The 16,979-nt window shown below is 37.3% G+C and overlaps 1 protein-coding gene across 1 annotated transcript in view; it reads right to left on the reverse strand.

The window, feature by feature from the left end:
- LOC127168859 (collagen alpha-1(XXV) chain) overlaps positions 1-16,652 on the reverse strand; it is a 177,869-nt gene extending 161,217 nt beyond the window's left edge. Inside the window, exons 1-2 of the mRNA XM_051115957.1 lie at positions 16,027-16,652; positions 15,776-15,848 (exon numbers count right to left, since the gene is read on the reverse strand). Of these exons, the coding sequence (XP_050971914.1) occupies positions 15,776-15,848; positions 16,027-16,344 (391 nt within the window). The 5' untranslated portion in view covers positions 16,345-16,652. The remainder of the gene's footprint in view (positions 1-15,775; positions 15,849-16,026) is intronic.
- Between the last annotated feature and the right edge of the window lie 327 nt (positions 16,653-16,979).

Below are 16,979 nucleotides of genomic sequence, written 5' to 3' on the forward strand. Positions count from 1 at the left end.
ATTATGAAAATATGTTTTTCTCTAATACACATTGGCCTAGAAATTATTATGAGTAAAATCTTTGAAGATCTACTGTACATTCCCATTTACATTTACATTTTAGGACACCAGGGTGACTAAATATATACAGGAATATAAATATGAGGGAACACAAAGGTCAATTCCCTTTATCATCCATCATAATGACACAAAAAAATAGAGTTCTGCAGATAGTTCCAATCAACAGGAAATGTTAACAATCTGCCTACAGTGATTTGTCTGTGTCTAAACTGTCTTAATGCAATGTGAGGAAGAAAGTTTGAGTGGCACACGACTTTCCAAGGATCACAGCTGGAGAATTGCAGAAAATAGTCTTGGAGTCATAATGAACAATGAATCAAAAGGACCATCAAAATTAACAAAAAAAAAAAAAAAAAAAAAAATGGGACACTGAGCACAAAATGAAGGTTCTGCCATGGATGACCCAGTTCCCTGACCTAAACCCTATAGAAAACTGAAGACAAGAGAGTTTATCATGGAGTTGGGAATCTGAAGGGTCTGGAGTGAATCTGGATGAAGGAATGGTATATGATCTCTTGTCAAGTCATCAGGCATTATAGGATAGACCATAGCTGTTAAATTGGCCAAAGGAGGTTGCAAAAAGTATTGAATAAAAGGGTGCTATTAATTGTGGCCAATGTGTGAGAGAAAAAAAAACTTTCATAGTGACATTTCCATTCCTTTTCATTATACTTAAAGAAAAAGGCATTTTTTTTTTTTATTTTTTTTTTTTTTAAACATCAAAATAATTACCAGTGCAGATTTATTTTCACAGGCTTCTTTGTTTACATCCACCAAGGATACCAATAATTTTGATATATGAATACTGGAAACACAATGTTAATCTGAAGTTAAACCTGCCTCCTGGTAGGTTTAATTTAAGCTTCAGTTTAGTCCTGAAGTAGCTCTAGTCTTCCTTCAGGAAATCAGCCTATTAAATTCCTGACTAGACTAAGTCTAAGACTATTTAAAACCATGACAAAGAAAGCAGATTACTGTTAATCTGGTTTAAAGGGCCACTTTAGTCTAGGACTAGGCTTAATCTCTGTCCGGGAAACCGCCCCAAAGGGTTTAATTTCGCCATTCAACAAAACCGGATATTTCGATTTCCAACACATTTGATGAAGACGGATGCATTTGGCGTCAGAGCTAGAAGTACCAGGCGGGTAAAAAAATCTAAAGTTTACTATGTGTTAAGTAAAGGTCTTTCATTTTAGTTAGTGTTCTTAGCATGCTTTTAGTGTTTTGTTATGCAGTTGAGTAGTTATTGTGTAACTGATTACTGTGCCGTTAATAGATGATTTTGTGCGGTTGGGAGATGTGAAAGCGCATGACTCTCTGGCCACGTACACGCTGCAGCTAAATTCGCTTGTCAGTTAATGCTAGTAGGGTAACTAATTGCTAATAAGATTTTAGTAATAATATTACAGTTACCATCCATAAAACAGCTTAGTTAGTTACTTTTGATGCCTCAATCCTGCCGATTTAAAATCCAACAACCAAATAATTCCTAGGTTTATTTTCATAATTATTTTCATAATTTGTTTTCATAATTATTTTCATAATTTAGACTTGCACATGCATGTGATGTCCTCAGTGGCAGGCAAGCTTGGAATATGGAAAAGCTTACATTCAGCAGACAGAAATATTGCATGAGATGTGCATCACATGCATGTGCAAGTCTAAATTATTGATTTTGCCAGGAAAAAACATGATCTGAACACTGTTGTGTAAGTTGTGGCTTTACTCTACTCTGCCATTACATCCCACCCACATCCCTCTGATTAGCATGTGGTACATTATATTACTATAATTAAAAATATTTTTTTGAAAATTAAACTTACATAATGAAATATAATCGTATATGGGTGACAGAGAAATTACAATTAGCTTCAAGCTACACATGACAATTAATGAGATTAACACTTCTACTTGAATGTCACTATCAATCACTATTAAGTGTTTGTAATAACTTCTGACTGTGATCCAATGTGGATTTTTGAGGAGCTGAGCCGAAACCAAGCGCCCCAGCGCAGTCCAGGATTGTGGCAAGAGGATGTAACGTCTCCGTTCCCTCCTTCATGGAACGAGGTTTACAGATGTAACTGAGACGTTCCCCTTCAGTCGTACTCTTTGACGTTAAATCATAACTGATGTGTTTGGGGTCACCTCTGGAAAACGCCACAATCCTGAACTGCGTTACATGGTTGAGGTACAAATGCTGACAGGCAAGCATGTCAGGACAAATGAAGCTCAACATGTAACCTTCCCAAACGCCCTGTAAGCCAGATAGCGGGCCCACCAGGGATGCCAGGGGGCGGAGCACGATGATGAGAATTTAAAGTCATGTGGAAAGAATAATATAACTGGAAAGAGATAGCAGGGGAAACACAGAAGAATCCGTGGAATACTGAAACATAATGCCATGACCGGAAGGGGTGAAGGAAGCCCCTACCGGACACAGTGCAGACTAATCTGACCTAGTCCAGACTGTGGGGGCAAGGAGGACCCAGAGTTCGCCAAGGGAAACAACTGGAAAAAAGGCGCATGGATCTATAAGGAATGGCGCAGCAAGCCGACACTGAGCCGTCCTCCCACAAATTACCTGATGTTACCTTAACACACAGGAGGAAACTGTCTCTACGTGAAGATTGTAAAATCTTGCAAAGATGTTCGGTGTCGCCCAGCCTGTAGCTCTACAAATGTCTGCTAAAGAGGCTTACCCTGGCATTTGTATGCCAAGGTGATGGCATCTACCACCCAGTGAGCCAACCTCTGCTTGGAGACAGCATTCCCCTTCTGCTGACCAGCAGACCAAGGCCGGGTCTGCCTCCTCCGGGGGCAGAGCTTGCAGGTTCACCACCTGATCCCTGAAGGAAGTGGTGGGAACCTTAAGCACATAGCCAGGCCGGGGTTTTAAGGTCACGTGAGAATCAGCCAGACCGAATTCAAGGGACGTTTCGTTGACCGAGAATGCGTGCAGGTCCCCCCACCCTCTTAATGGAAGTGAGCGCGATCAGGTGCGAGGTCTTTAAAGACAGATATTTCAGCTCAACCGATGCAAGCGGCTCAAAGGGAGCTCTCCGCAGACCTAAGAGGACCACAGAGACATCCCAAGAGGGGATGAGGTGCGGACGAGGGGGATTTAACGTCCTAGCACCTCTCAGGAACCTGATGATCAGGTGATACTTCCCAAGGGACATGCCGTCCACTGCGTCATGATAAGCCGCAATGGCTGCAATGTATACTTTTAAAGTGGAGGGGGACAGCCTCCGCTCCAACTTTTCTTGAAGGAAGGAAAGCACCACTCTGACCGAGCATCTCTGGGGGTCCTCTCGGCAAGAGGAACACCAATCAACAAACAAACCCCACTTCAGAGTGAAGGCCTGCCTCGTAGAGGGGGCTCTAGACTAAATGATAGTATTGATCATGGCCTGTGGAAGGCCAGTGAGGTCTACCATGTCCTGTCCAGAAGCCACACATGGAGGTTCCACAGATCGGGACACTGGTGCCAAATTGTGCCCATCCCCTGAAAAAGAAGGGGAATCTTCCAGGGAGGGGCTGTCACGGGGAGCATGAGGTCGGCAAACCAGGTTTGGGTGGGCCAATAAGGCGCAACCAGCAGAACCTGCTCCTCGTCCTCCCTGATCTTGCACAGGGTCTGTGCAAGAAGGCTCACTGGGGGAAAGGAGTACTTGAGAAGACCCCGGGGCCAGCTGTGTGCCAGTGCATCCCTGCTGAGGGGGGTCTCGGTCAGGGAGTAAAAAAGCTAGCAGTGGGAGGACTCCAGGGAAGCAAACAGATCTATCTGAGCTTCGCCGATTAGACTCCAGATGAACTGGACCACCTGGGGGTGGAGTCGCCATTCTCCGGGGAGAGTGAGCTGTCGTGAAAGTGCATCGGCTGCACGATTCAGCTCCCCCGGGATATGAACAGCGCACAGCGATTTGAGTCGCATCTGACTACAGAGGAGGAGATCGCGGGCGAGAGTAATTTAAAAAGGTGTCACAATTCTCTGGAGTAGATTCATCTGGCTGACTAGGCAGAGGACCTATGATAGAATTAATGGTTTTAAAAAGTATTCTTGGATTATGTCCCTGTTTAGTAACCAGGTCTGAAAAATAAGTGTACCTTGCTACCTTAACTTTACACTGATAAGTGGACATCAGTGATTTTTAAAGAGGCAAGGGAGACACTGAGTTTATCCTTTTTCCACGTCCATTGTGCTTTCCTGCATAGTTTCCTTACGTTTCTTAATTCTTCATTTAACCATGGTAAAGAAGAAGGTTTCAAGCTTTTTATCTCTTATTGGAGCTACATAATTAAAAATATCTGTACAAGAGCTGTTAAAGAGCTGAATTAGAGGCAGTAAAAGGTTGACAAAAGTGAGAAACTGAGAGTGAGTTTAAGGGGCAGGAGAGAATCAGTGTAGAGGGTTTTTAATGAGAGAAAATGAGTGGAATCTGAATAACACTGCATTATGATCAGGGGTGGCAAAATCAATCAATTTCACACACTCCACACAAAAACCAAGAGAAAGCACGAGGCCAACGTTCCGCCTGGAAACAAAAAAAATGCTGTGGCGCAAAACCCCCTCACTAAAGAAGAAAGCTGCCAAGTTACAACTGTAATGACAAACGCTTATCAGGATCAACTAAATGCAGGATTTTCAAAAGTACATGATTTAAATTTAAAGTTTGTGGCATAAAATCTTTAAAATATGTCAGAGAGTTTTACACACCGGTCTGTTATTGTGGCAACATTTTCACACCCCTAAACATGACATGGAACGAAACGAAACATGATTGGTTGTGTAGCACAGGTGATTTAAGTCACACAGATAGAGTTGAAAAAAATAAAAGAAAACAATAAGCAGAACACACACGATACATAAAACAGTGATTTATTTTGTTTTGTTATATATTTTTTAATTTAAACGAAGAGAGAAAAATAAGTTTTCTTTTTGAGTGGAAAGACTGTTTTTGTATGTTTTTTGTTTATGTGAGCTGTTCTATTCAGATAATTGCGTATGTGAAAAAAGTGGTACCGTCCCTTTAAGCCTGCTCTTCCGAGAATGTGCTCCCTTGTAGAGGGAAAGTTAAATCCTCCATTTTGTGATGGAGTGACAGAGCAAAGCTGATGCCGATGATCGTGTCTGACGATTGCTGTTAGTGATGAAAACATTCATAAATTCATCATTTGCTAGGGATTTGGTCAGGTTTTGTTCTGTTGGGACTGAAAGTTCTGGAAATCACTTGATGGCGAGCCCCCCACGGATCTGGACGTTCAATTGACTGAATAAACCTCCCATCGTGAAACTAAGGTTTTCTCCTATACAAGGTAGGATCTCAGCTTACACATTTTTTTCATTTTTCATCATTCTCAGTTGGAAGTACTGGGAAATTTGTCTTCCTGGACTCTCTCAAGGACACAAAGATTTTTATTTTTTTTTCTTTCTACTGCCCATCCACGTGGCACGGAGTTAAGGTTGAACTGTTTTTTTCTCTTTTCTTCATTGACTGATGGAAAAAAAAGGGAAATAGACTGATTTGAAGTTATAGAGACTAAAGGAAGGAACTGTTTGATTTAACAAAACTTGATTTGAAAGAAAACTGGAAATCCATTGGATTTGGGTCTTTATTGACTCTGAGACACTTAACTGATTCACATTGTGAGTTTTGTTGTGAGTTACGAATTTCATGAATGAAAAAAAAAATCCTAAATTGATCTCACATACTTATAGATACATAAGTGTGTTTACAAGGTGCACCTATAGGGTTTGTATTTGTGTACAATTTGATATTTGTACTTTGTGAGACCGGTATATTGTTTATTCTTTCTGCTATCGTACCATTGTTTATATTCTTGTTTCTTTCTTTTACATTGGCCATATCTTATAGTAAATACCCAGCTGAGACTCTCCTTTACTGCAGTACGAGTGTGAGGTCTTGCTTTACCAGCGTGCACACACCTCTCTCTCTCTTTATGTGTGTCTGCTCTGTTCAGCGAGCAGCAGAGAGGAGCAGCACTTTTAGTTAAAATAGATATTTGTTTGTAACTCTATTTTGCATGCAAGCATAGCCAAAATCACACCACAGCCATTGTCTTAATCATATGTTTATTTGATTTCATTAGATATTGTTGTAAATATGAATCAGGATTTTAGTGCAGATTAATATCTTCTAGAGCTGGTTATGTAGTCTTAATGAGCCGTGTTTCAGTCACTATTTCATATTCATCCCATTGTCTGACAATAGAAACAGTAAAATACTAACTTTTCAAGCGTGGTTCAGCTATTTTCCACCCAAGTTGGCAACACTGCTGAAAAATGTCACACAGCGAACAGAATTCTCAAAGATGGATCAATACCAACTGTTTGTGATCCAACTTCATATAGCAAGTACCACACTTTATATTTTGTGAATGTTGGCAAATCGTCTTTCTCAGTGTGCTTGTTAGCATGCTGTACATCTAATGTAGCTAAAGCTACCACTGTCTCTGAATGCCCTAGTAAGAAAGTAATAGAATTCAGATACATTTATTTTATACTAAGTATAGCTCAAGTCTACAAACAACTAAAAAAAATAAATAAATAAATAAAATAAATAAAATAAAAAAACATCTGTGAGCATGTTAATATCAGGAGCAATTTAAAGCATCCTTGCTAAATAAAATGATTAGTTTTTATTTATATTCCCCAAAAATATTCATATAGGTATCTGGTCACTGAAATAAATAAATAAATAAATAAATAAATAAATAAATAAATAAGTGCGCATGTTGATAGGCCAGGAGCAACTATATTGTTACATTAGCAATCACTAATATTGCCCATGTGATTTATAGCTATCATATGCACACATGCTTTGTATTTATTATTATACAAAAACAACATCTGAGAAACTAAATTATTATTAATTTACATTAATAATAATTTAAAAACACGTTTAAGCAGATGTTTGCAGACAGAGTATTTAACAGTAAAGATTGGTCTAAGCATTCTTAGACAATACTTTTATATCGTCTAAACATTAGCCCTACTTTTATGTCGTATTGTTTATGAAACATAAAACATTCCTGATTCCTTACAGATGAAAGTGAAAGGTTGTCTATCATATTTCAAAATGTAGTACTCCATTTCACACATTTTAGTCAGGAACTATAGTTTTGGAAAAGTCCAACTAGTAAATGCGTTCAAGTTTATGTCACAACAACACATTATCTAATGCCAATAAGAAACAGTACTTAGACTGTATAAGAGATCTCCTCAGCTAGCTGTAGCCGCACTTGCGTTCTGTTTGTGAGATAAACAAGCTTAGCCTATTCCTCTCAGCGCGTTGTCTTCTGGGGTAAAGCCAGGGGTAATCTGGGGTAATCCTCTCGACATAAACACATTGCTGCATTGTTTATAAGCTGATGTGGGCAGTCACGTCGCGTGTCTCTCACGTGGATGTTTGTAATATCAATAGCGCCAACAGCACGTAGGTGTGATCTAATTAGAGGTAATGAGCTTAATACACTTAAAAATATACTACTAGTACACTGAAATTTGTATACTTACTACATAAAGTATACTTAAAAATATACTTGAACTTTACTTAAGTATACTTAAATAAACTTGAAGTATACTTTTTGGTAAGAGTAGTGACCTTCAACACTATTGCGTTAGGCTAACTGAGACTTGTCATAACATTCACATATCATTGCTCTTTTGTTGATTTTGATTGCTTCCATTGTCCTTATTTGTAAGTCGCTTTGGATAAAAGCATCTGCTAAATGACTAAATGTAAATGCATTAAGTACAAAATTAGTTGTTCCAATTTAGCAGATTTTAAATATACCAGTTTAGTACACTAAAAGTACAATTAAAGGGTATTTTTAACTACATAATATGTCGCACACTTAGCATGAAATGAATGTATTTTAAATACATTTTAGTATTTTTATTTTTCACTAGGGAGTATTCACTGAGACCAGAGCTATGTCATTATTTATTTTTAAGAAACAATAAAGGTGCGTTTATGAATTTTGCAAATAGGAGCATTTTTGGGTTAAAAATAAAAATAACCTACATTCACTATAAATCCATTAATACTTAACACCATTTTCTACATGGGAGTAATGACATAATTTATGCAGTTTTAGTACAGTTCCACTTAGACATTTACCTCTTTGGGAAAACCCTATTGTACCTCCTGGTATTGCTGATAGCACCCTAAAAGCATGGACGAGTAAAGGTATAAAGACGCTGAAGGACTTATATGCCAATGATTCTTTAATGAGCTTTGAATTGTTATCCCAGACACATAATATTCCAAAGTGTGTTATGGAAAGAACCATCAAACAGACAATTTAATATTCTGCATCGAACATGTACTCCTCAAAAACTTAACATGTTACAGTTTTTCTCAGTTGCTTTGGTGCACTTCTTGAATCATCCTTAATATTTGCAAAAAAGTCTATTTGACGTCTGCATTTAGACATCTGCGAGACATATTTTTTAAAGTGTTTGCAATACATCTATTGGACGTTTCCTATCAGGTGTCAAATAGACGTTTATTAGATGTCTTTACTGTAGGATGTTTATGATTTAGAGTATATGTAAAACTGACATCTTACAGCCGTCTGTCAGATATTTGTACACGGCAGATGCTTTCCAGATTAAGCATTTATCCATTTATCAAATCATCTTTAACAGACATCTTGCAGACATACATGTGCTATCTGGGATAGGCAAATACAAAATTAGAAAGGCAAACACAGGAATCACCCCTCAGTCAGAACTTTGCTTTTGCATGCAGCACTGTATGAGGAATTTCAAAGAACTGGTTTATCATTGGATGATATACATTCTCTTTATTAGTGAAAGTCAAGATTCACCTGCACAATTCATGGCAAATTTACAAAAAAGACTAATAGAAATGTGTAGAAAATATACTTGACAGTTTATGACAACTAGATCAACCATTTTGCATGTAATGACTTATACGATGAAATAATGACTAGATGTTTTGATGGGTAAGACTATAGCACAGAGAACTATATAATACATTTTGAGCAACATGACATTAGCAACTGATAATGTAGGAAAACGCAGACAAATGTACATAATCAATTGCATGAACGCACCAACGCAATCGCTCTTGTTCGAAAGAATGAGAAACATTATGATATGCACAAGTGACTAGATGATGTAGAGGTTGAACAAAAAGTTTTTGGAATTTCATTTCTGATCTGAGAAAAGCACTAAAGCGACTGAGAAAAACTGTAAATATTGATATATCTTCAAAATGTCAAAGGTGTAAAACATCTGAAGGCAATTAGCTTCATATGCTTAGGAATTGTCCTCTATTGAATGATTTTTTGGGAATATGTAATTTTAGGCTATATCACTTATGATCCTAGAATTTGGATATTAGGGGATTCTGAATTATTAGATTTGTCTCATCATAAAAAGTATTTCACACTTTTGGTCAAATTAGTGAATTAGAAGTCGACTGACTCTCCATCTAGAAAACACTGGATCAACAAACTCTTTTCATACTGCATGCCTGAGAAAATCCTTTTCAATAAGAAGTCACCTAAATCTTTTCTAAACATTTCAAAAGCTCTTTTCTGAAACATTTACCTTCTCTCATTGCAAATTAATTGCAATGACACACATTATTTTTAGATTTAATACTAATGATTAATGATAAATACAAATATGAAACTCAGAAATGTTTTATTTTACATATTATATCCAAAAATAAAACTATTAAAAAATAATAAATAAAATAAAAATAACATAGCTCTGGTCTCTGTAAATACAGTACATTGTAACACAGAGTTGAAATGTTCAACAGCCCAAATAGGAAAACAGTGTGGTGCTAATAATGCACAGTAGACGAGAAGATACACAAACATGCATTCAACTCAGGTCACAAACGCAAAGAAAATATATCAAATAAAGAGAGACAGATGCCGGTAGAGCGAGTCATCTCTTCACCTTTCCAGGAGGTACAGATACAGGTTATGCACATGCGCAGCTGTCAGTCTACCACAAAACTACCGTAAATGCTCTAGTGGCCGTTACAACATCACATGTCATTAACCATGAGAACACATATGCATGTACATGCCATACTTTTTCCTTCCGATGAAGGGCTGTTTGCGTATTACAACTTCAAATGATCAATATTTGTGCGTACCCTCAGTATATCCATTTCTTTTGTTGCTTTGAAAGTCTGCAATCTACTATCATGTTAGCTTCACCTTTAACTGTGCCCCATGCTGTTGTGTGAAATTTGCGATTCCTTGTTGTAATTGGTGCATTATCACTTCTGTCATTCTACCTTTTCCCGCCCACCATTGACTGAGTGTGCATGTCCGCTGCAGCAAGAGAACTTGGACACGTGCCAAAAGGTAATACAGCAGTAAATGAAGACACTCTCGCATAGAGGCATCGACAAGTAAAATTAATAAAAGTAAAACCATATAATGAGAAGTGAAATAACCCACAACATGAAACAAGAATTATCCCAAGAATTATCCACCATACAATAACACCTTCACATACTGATATGTAAACCTGCTTGATAGATAGATAGATAGATAGATAGATAGATAGATAGATAGACAGACAGACAGACAGACAGACAGACAGACAGATAGATAGATAGATAGATAGATAGATAGATAGATAGATAGATAGATAGATAGATAGATAGATAGATAGATAGATATACAGTTAGATAGATAGATAGATAGATAGATAGATAGATAGATAGATAGATAGTTGTTCAGTTGTTACAATAAAATTAGCAGCATAGCACAGATCACAGACTGACTCAGTTCGGTCAAACCAGTCATCAAATGGTTCATATATGGGAATCATCAATTAGACCATTACTGGCTCACTGTCTAAAATTCACACATATGACTTTAAATGTTAATAACTCTCCTTTGTAAAACCTAGCACCCAGTATCCACCAGGCCCTAAACAAGGACAGATAACCCGTTGTGTGAATGACCAAGTCAGGGGAATCCCTGTTTAAAGGGACATTGGTCAGGGTAAAGAATGAGGTGGGAATATGTCTGCTGAAGACAGAGGAGTCTTTGTGTTGCATAACACTATGGAAGAAAATCTAACAGACTCATATCCACAAGTGTCTCTTTTGTTTTTACACACAGACAACCAGAACTGTATTAGATAGTAGAGTTGTCTATGTGCCTGTAAATATGACTGCTTGCTTATTATTAAATAGAATTTTGTTTCATAAAGATACTGTTGTGCAAAGCAGAAACTGTTATGCTATTGTTAATTTATTTAGCTATTATTAAGACTTTCACTAATTAAACCTTAAGTGAACATTATTTTGTCCCAAATTACAAAGTAAATTAATTTCACTTGGACTGTGACATTCAAACAATTCTTTCACTGAACTGCAGACAGGCCACATCTGTTGTGGGTGAAGTTACCACCATAAGTCTGTTGCCTCAACTCCAGTTCCAATTCCAGTTATCCATGGAAAGAGGCCAAGAGCTGAACAACAGAGCATCAGAATTGCTCCCTGACAGTCCCATGTTCTCCTTTATTATAGCTGACATTCTTCCACTTGTACTTTTACTCACTCTCTCACTCACTCCATTGTTTCAATGGCTGCCTGCAAGTCATATCTTCTGCATATAGTATTTAATTTCTTCATCATTTCTTATTTTCTTTTCAAATACCTGAGGGGAAAGATCACTTTAAATAAATAAGCTCTATAAAATAATCTCTTTTATGATTTTGTACTCTGGAAAGTGTTATTTAAGTCCAAAAATGTGATTGTATGAAGTAAGGGTATGATTTAAGAGTTTTATTTATGCATGTATTACAGTAATTAAACCTGGCCAAAATGTTCTATTTTTAACCTAATGCATAAGTGCACAACTGAATCTACTGGGCCACACGACTTGCAAAGTACACAGTAGTGGGGGTGGGGTTCATGTCCCTACCCCCATCTTGCACACAAAGCATTTACAGAGTTCCAGTGACTGTCAAACGCAAACAGTTGGCTTTACAGTCTAACTGGGTATCTTACTCGCTGACATACAAAATGTGCAAAGCAGTGAGTCCCCAGGACCAGAATTGAAAGCCACTGCCCTAATGAATGGGGGAAGGTCAGGCAATGCCTCCCTCACAATGTGACTGGTTATGACTGATTATGAACAGATATGATTGGCTCATGTGAAAATCCCTTGTGTTTGCGCACATTCTGCGTTTGCATATTATTCTGAATGAACAATATAATGGTGTTAATGGGAAGAAAAAAAATAAGTAAACCATTCACACACTTTGACACACACTTTGACAGCTTTTGTATTTTGTTTCCAGGTGTCAGGCCATAGCTCTGAGCCCCTGGCAGTCAGAAGCCTCCAGGGTGCTGACCCCATTGGCCCTATGGTCCATAATCTGTGCTTTCCCTTTTTCCACAAATACAATTCATGGGAAACTCCACTGTGTAGTTTATTAGATGGTGTGTGATGTTTCACTTGTTTCATTTTTGCACAAACCAGACACCCATCAAGCAAAATTTAAAAAGTGCATTTGATGAAGACGATGACTTATTATAGTTGTATATTTACAGTAACTCCTTTTTACTAAACATGATATCCTTCCAAATTTCCTCTCAAAAGGTTTTATGTAATAAATTATTGATTACTGTTGATGTTGCCACTTTTTCAGCATTAATGTCTAACTTTAATTTATCATTAGGGAGGGGCAATCATCTTAACACCATGATTTGGCTGTGGCTGCCCATTCAAAAATTTGATTAAATCTGTTGTAATGTTTTTTAACCAGTTTGAATGGTCAAAGTAAGTGTGATCTGCACACACTAAAAGGCTGAGTGTGTGTGTTCTGTTCATGTCTTATAAGCACACTTTATTTGTTCTGCTACACTGACTCTCAACATCTTCAGTGTTAGCTTGTTTGCTTGTTTGTTTTTTCTGTCTGCAGGCTGATTTAAGTATTTTCAGTGTTTCAGCCCAAAGACATGCACTCAGCTTTGAAACTGACATATCATTAATTATATGAACTGTCATTTGTCATTCTGTAAATCTCAAGTGACTAAAACAACAAAATAATTGAGAGCTTTCAAAAAAATTGTTGTTCTGTTGTTATACAGGTAGCTCAGTTATCAACTATCCTCTACAAAGTCATGCAGCAAGACTTAAAAGATTAAAAAGACTAAAATACACCTTCCACTTATGTGACATATGTTGTCAAATGGCAGTCAGAATGATCCTTAACACTTTTCAGTGTACCATGTGTGTTTTCATGCAGAGACCTTAAATAATAATGTCCTTCATTATACATCTGAAGGACTTCATTAAACACAAATTTACCATAAATGTTTCTTATACGTTTTGTATGCCAATCTTACAATCACACAGAACTGAGTGATGCAAAAAGCACTAAGGAAAATAATAATACAGCACCTTTGTCCAACTGGATGCCCCAAAATGACATACTCTAGAATATGCATGCTAATTTCCCATTATTGTCAGATGCCAAATCCAGGATGACATCTCTTCTTGTCTATCAACCAGACTGATTTCAATCCTGTCTGTTGCATTCTGGTGGCAAATACATAGTATACCATCATTTGTATAATCCCTTCATTAACAACAACCTACATTTTAGTATGGAAAGATTTACTACTCAAAATGAACTAGTATCTTTTATATAACTTTACTTATTTTTGATCACTACTAAGAAATCGAATAGTAAGCATTTTTAACCAGTACCTATTCATTAAATACAAGCAAATATAATAACTATGCCAATAATTTCCTATAGCAGTGTTTCTTAACTCCAGTACTGGGGACCCACCTACCAGAACATTTTAGACATATCACTAATTAAAACACCTGATTTAATGCATTGCTTTTTTAGTGTGTTGAATAGGGAAATATCTAATGCTGGGTACACACTAAAAGATTTTTAAAATCTTATAAGATTTTAAAAATGTGAGAGACCACAAACATAAGGACAGAAAATCCTAGATTTAACAATTTTGCTCCTATAGTGTGTGGTGTGCTGTGATGTGACAAAGACAGCACTCCACACAGCAACAAATTTTTAACCAGAGTCCCGACTATGGACACGGGAAATCTCGCAAAAATCTCTTGAGACTTGAGAATAAACATGGTGGATGATAGGCAAGAAGAAATTGTGATGACTGTGTTTGTTATGCTTCCGTCTATTGTCAGATCGCTTTCTGATTGGTTATTGTTTTGTTTCACGTGATCCTTCAGATCGTATGCGCATATGTGCACTCATTCAGATCATTCCTGAACATGTTGAATATTTCCGATTCACACTAGGGGCGTCTCCTACGCTCTTCCGAGCAGATTCAGTCACTCTTAAGACACCTCACACCACAGGAAAATCTGATAAGATTATTACCTAAATTGTTGTCACTAGAATTCCAATGACATGACTACATACAGTGTCAACGGACAACATTGTAGAACATAATCGTTGAATTAATAAACAACAGGCAGGACTGATCTAATTTTTATATTATTTTTTATTCTCTTCAAACACATTGTTCTGTTACATGTTCTTACAACATTTCAGGCAAATATTAAATTATAAATGTTAATTAGATGTGTTAATTTCCTGTCTAGCAATGTGTGTTTATGTTGAAATATACTAAAAAATGGTTTGTCTTTTCAAATCTTCCATTGTGTGTCATTATACTTATCGTGTTGGTATGTGTGGTTTGTATTTCACGCTTCATAAATGTGACGTTATTTCCAGTGAGGGAGCATAGTGAGCACTGATGCTCCCTAGAATTTGTGATGCATTGTGGGATTTTTCAGGGAGCAAACGTTCCAGTGCACTGAAAGAAATTTGCGACTGAGACTGAGACTGAGACTGAGACAGTTAAATGAACAAGGGAGCTGATTGAGACGCACCCACAGTCATTGCAATTTCTTCCTGCCTATCGTCCGCCATGTTTATTCTCAAGTCTTGAAATATTTTGCGAGATTTTCCGTGTTCACAGTTGGGACTCCGGTTGAAAATCTCTCGGTGTGTGGTGTGCTGTCTTGGTCACATTGTGGCACAGCACACACTATAGGAGCAAAACGGTTAAATCTAGAATCTTTTTTTGTGGTCTCTCACATTTTGAAGATCTAATAACATTTTAAAAAACTACCCAGCATTAGAGGTGGGATCTAAGGTCTACAGATGAGAAACACTGGTTATTTATAGTATAGTTTATAGTATGTATTCCAGTTCTAGTAGTTTTTATTTGTTAGGTTGTAGCACTTGCTTGAAAACACTTGTATCTAATTTATTATTCATAAAATGTTCTGTCTTTTTTACTTGTCATATATAATGATTAGTCAGAATGGCTACTTTTTAGTTTGTAGTATTACTAGTAAGATTAACGTTATAAATATGCACTACAACAATTATATATATATATATATATATGTATACACATATACATATACATATATATATATATATATATATATATATATATATATATAATACTAGTCTATGTCTTACTGAAATTGAATACTAGGAAATAAGAAATACTAGAAGGCTATATAAGTAATAAATACTGTATCAAATGAATACTTAATAGTGAAATTGCAACAGATTGTCTATGAGTCCATACTAAATAGCTTTCAAAGCTTTTATTATTCCACTCGTAACTTGCAGTTAACCAACAAAAACAGAAAAAGGCAGTACCTGGTGGGCAGTTGCATTCAGGTGGTGAGACTTGACGAGCAGTCCTTATTCTAACCAAGTGTTCATAAGAACGCTGTCAGAATCAACAGATAAAAGAAAAAGGTAAATGCTGAGCCCTAAATGAATGTAAGTGACTGGCCACTGTCATACAGGTGTCATTAAAATGAGGATTGCGTTTCGTTTTTGTGAGTAAAGATGACAATGCTGTTGACTTCAGTGTCTGAAGTTGAAGCTGTGGATGCATTACTCACCCGTGACAGCAGCTCATCCACTCGCTCCTGGATCATTGCATTAAATTGATCCATAGAGACCCCATGAAACGGGTTTATGACCCCCGCGCCACTTCCAATCTCCATATTCGCGATTCTGTCCTTGATCTCACTGGTCTGAACACTGAGTAAAAAGCAAAATGCGAAGGACACAACAGAAAAAACAAACGGCATCAGATCCACTGTAGCTCTAAGGCAGTGTCGTCGCTTGCTAGGATCGATGTCGTTCTCCATTTTCGCCGCGTTTCGGGAATCTTTACTTGCTCCTAAATCCCTCGTGACTCTCTCTCTCTCAACCATGTACTACTATGTGCAATCACCAGTAGTGTCGGGAGGAGAATGACCGAGATTCTATCACTATGTATTATTTCAGTTTGTCGGGGCGGTGCGCGCTCATTCACTGAGAGACAGTGTGAGCTGTAACTGGTTTCACGGCTTGTGCTAGCCCTCTGCAAACTTCTTGCACTATTGGAAAGAACCCCATGCACGCTTTGCAGCCAATCCTAAATCTTATGACGAAGCCCTGACAGATTTTGAGGCAAGAAATGTTAAACCGCAGACGAGTGGCAAATGCTTTGCACATACCTCACAATCCCTTCAACATTACGCCTCTGAATCGAAACGATCCATCAAGAACATTTAGACCGCACAGTCTATTTAAATCATCAGATGGGTCGCATTGATATTTCTCGTGAAAGGTAATAAGAGAGTATAAAATGTTTCAGTGGGATTTTCCATTGAACAATGGTGTTCTTAATTATCCACCAGAACGAGGGCATTGTGAGTAAATACGTGGGGACTGTTGTTGTTTAAGCTACGTGTCTTGTCTTAAACTACATCGCCGTATTTGCCTGGTACAACATATGGAAGCAGTACCACTACATTATTTATCTAATTAATGTTAAATAAATAAATAAATAAATAATGTGAGGAAC

The sequence above is a fragment of the Labeo rohita genome, chromosome 7, assembly GCF_022985175.1.
Source record: "Labeo rohita strain BAU-BD-2019 chromosome 7, IGBB_LRoh.1.0, whole genome shotgun sequence".
Taxonomy (NCBI): domain Eukaryota; kingdom Metazoa; phylum Chordata; class Actinopteri; order Cypriniformes; family Cyprinidae; genus Labeo; species Labeo rohita.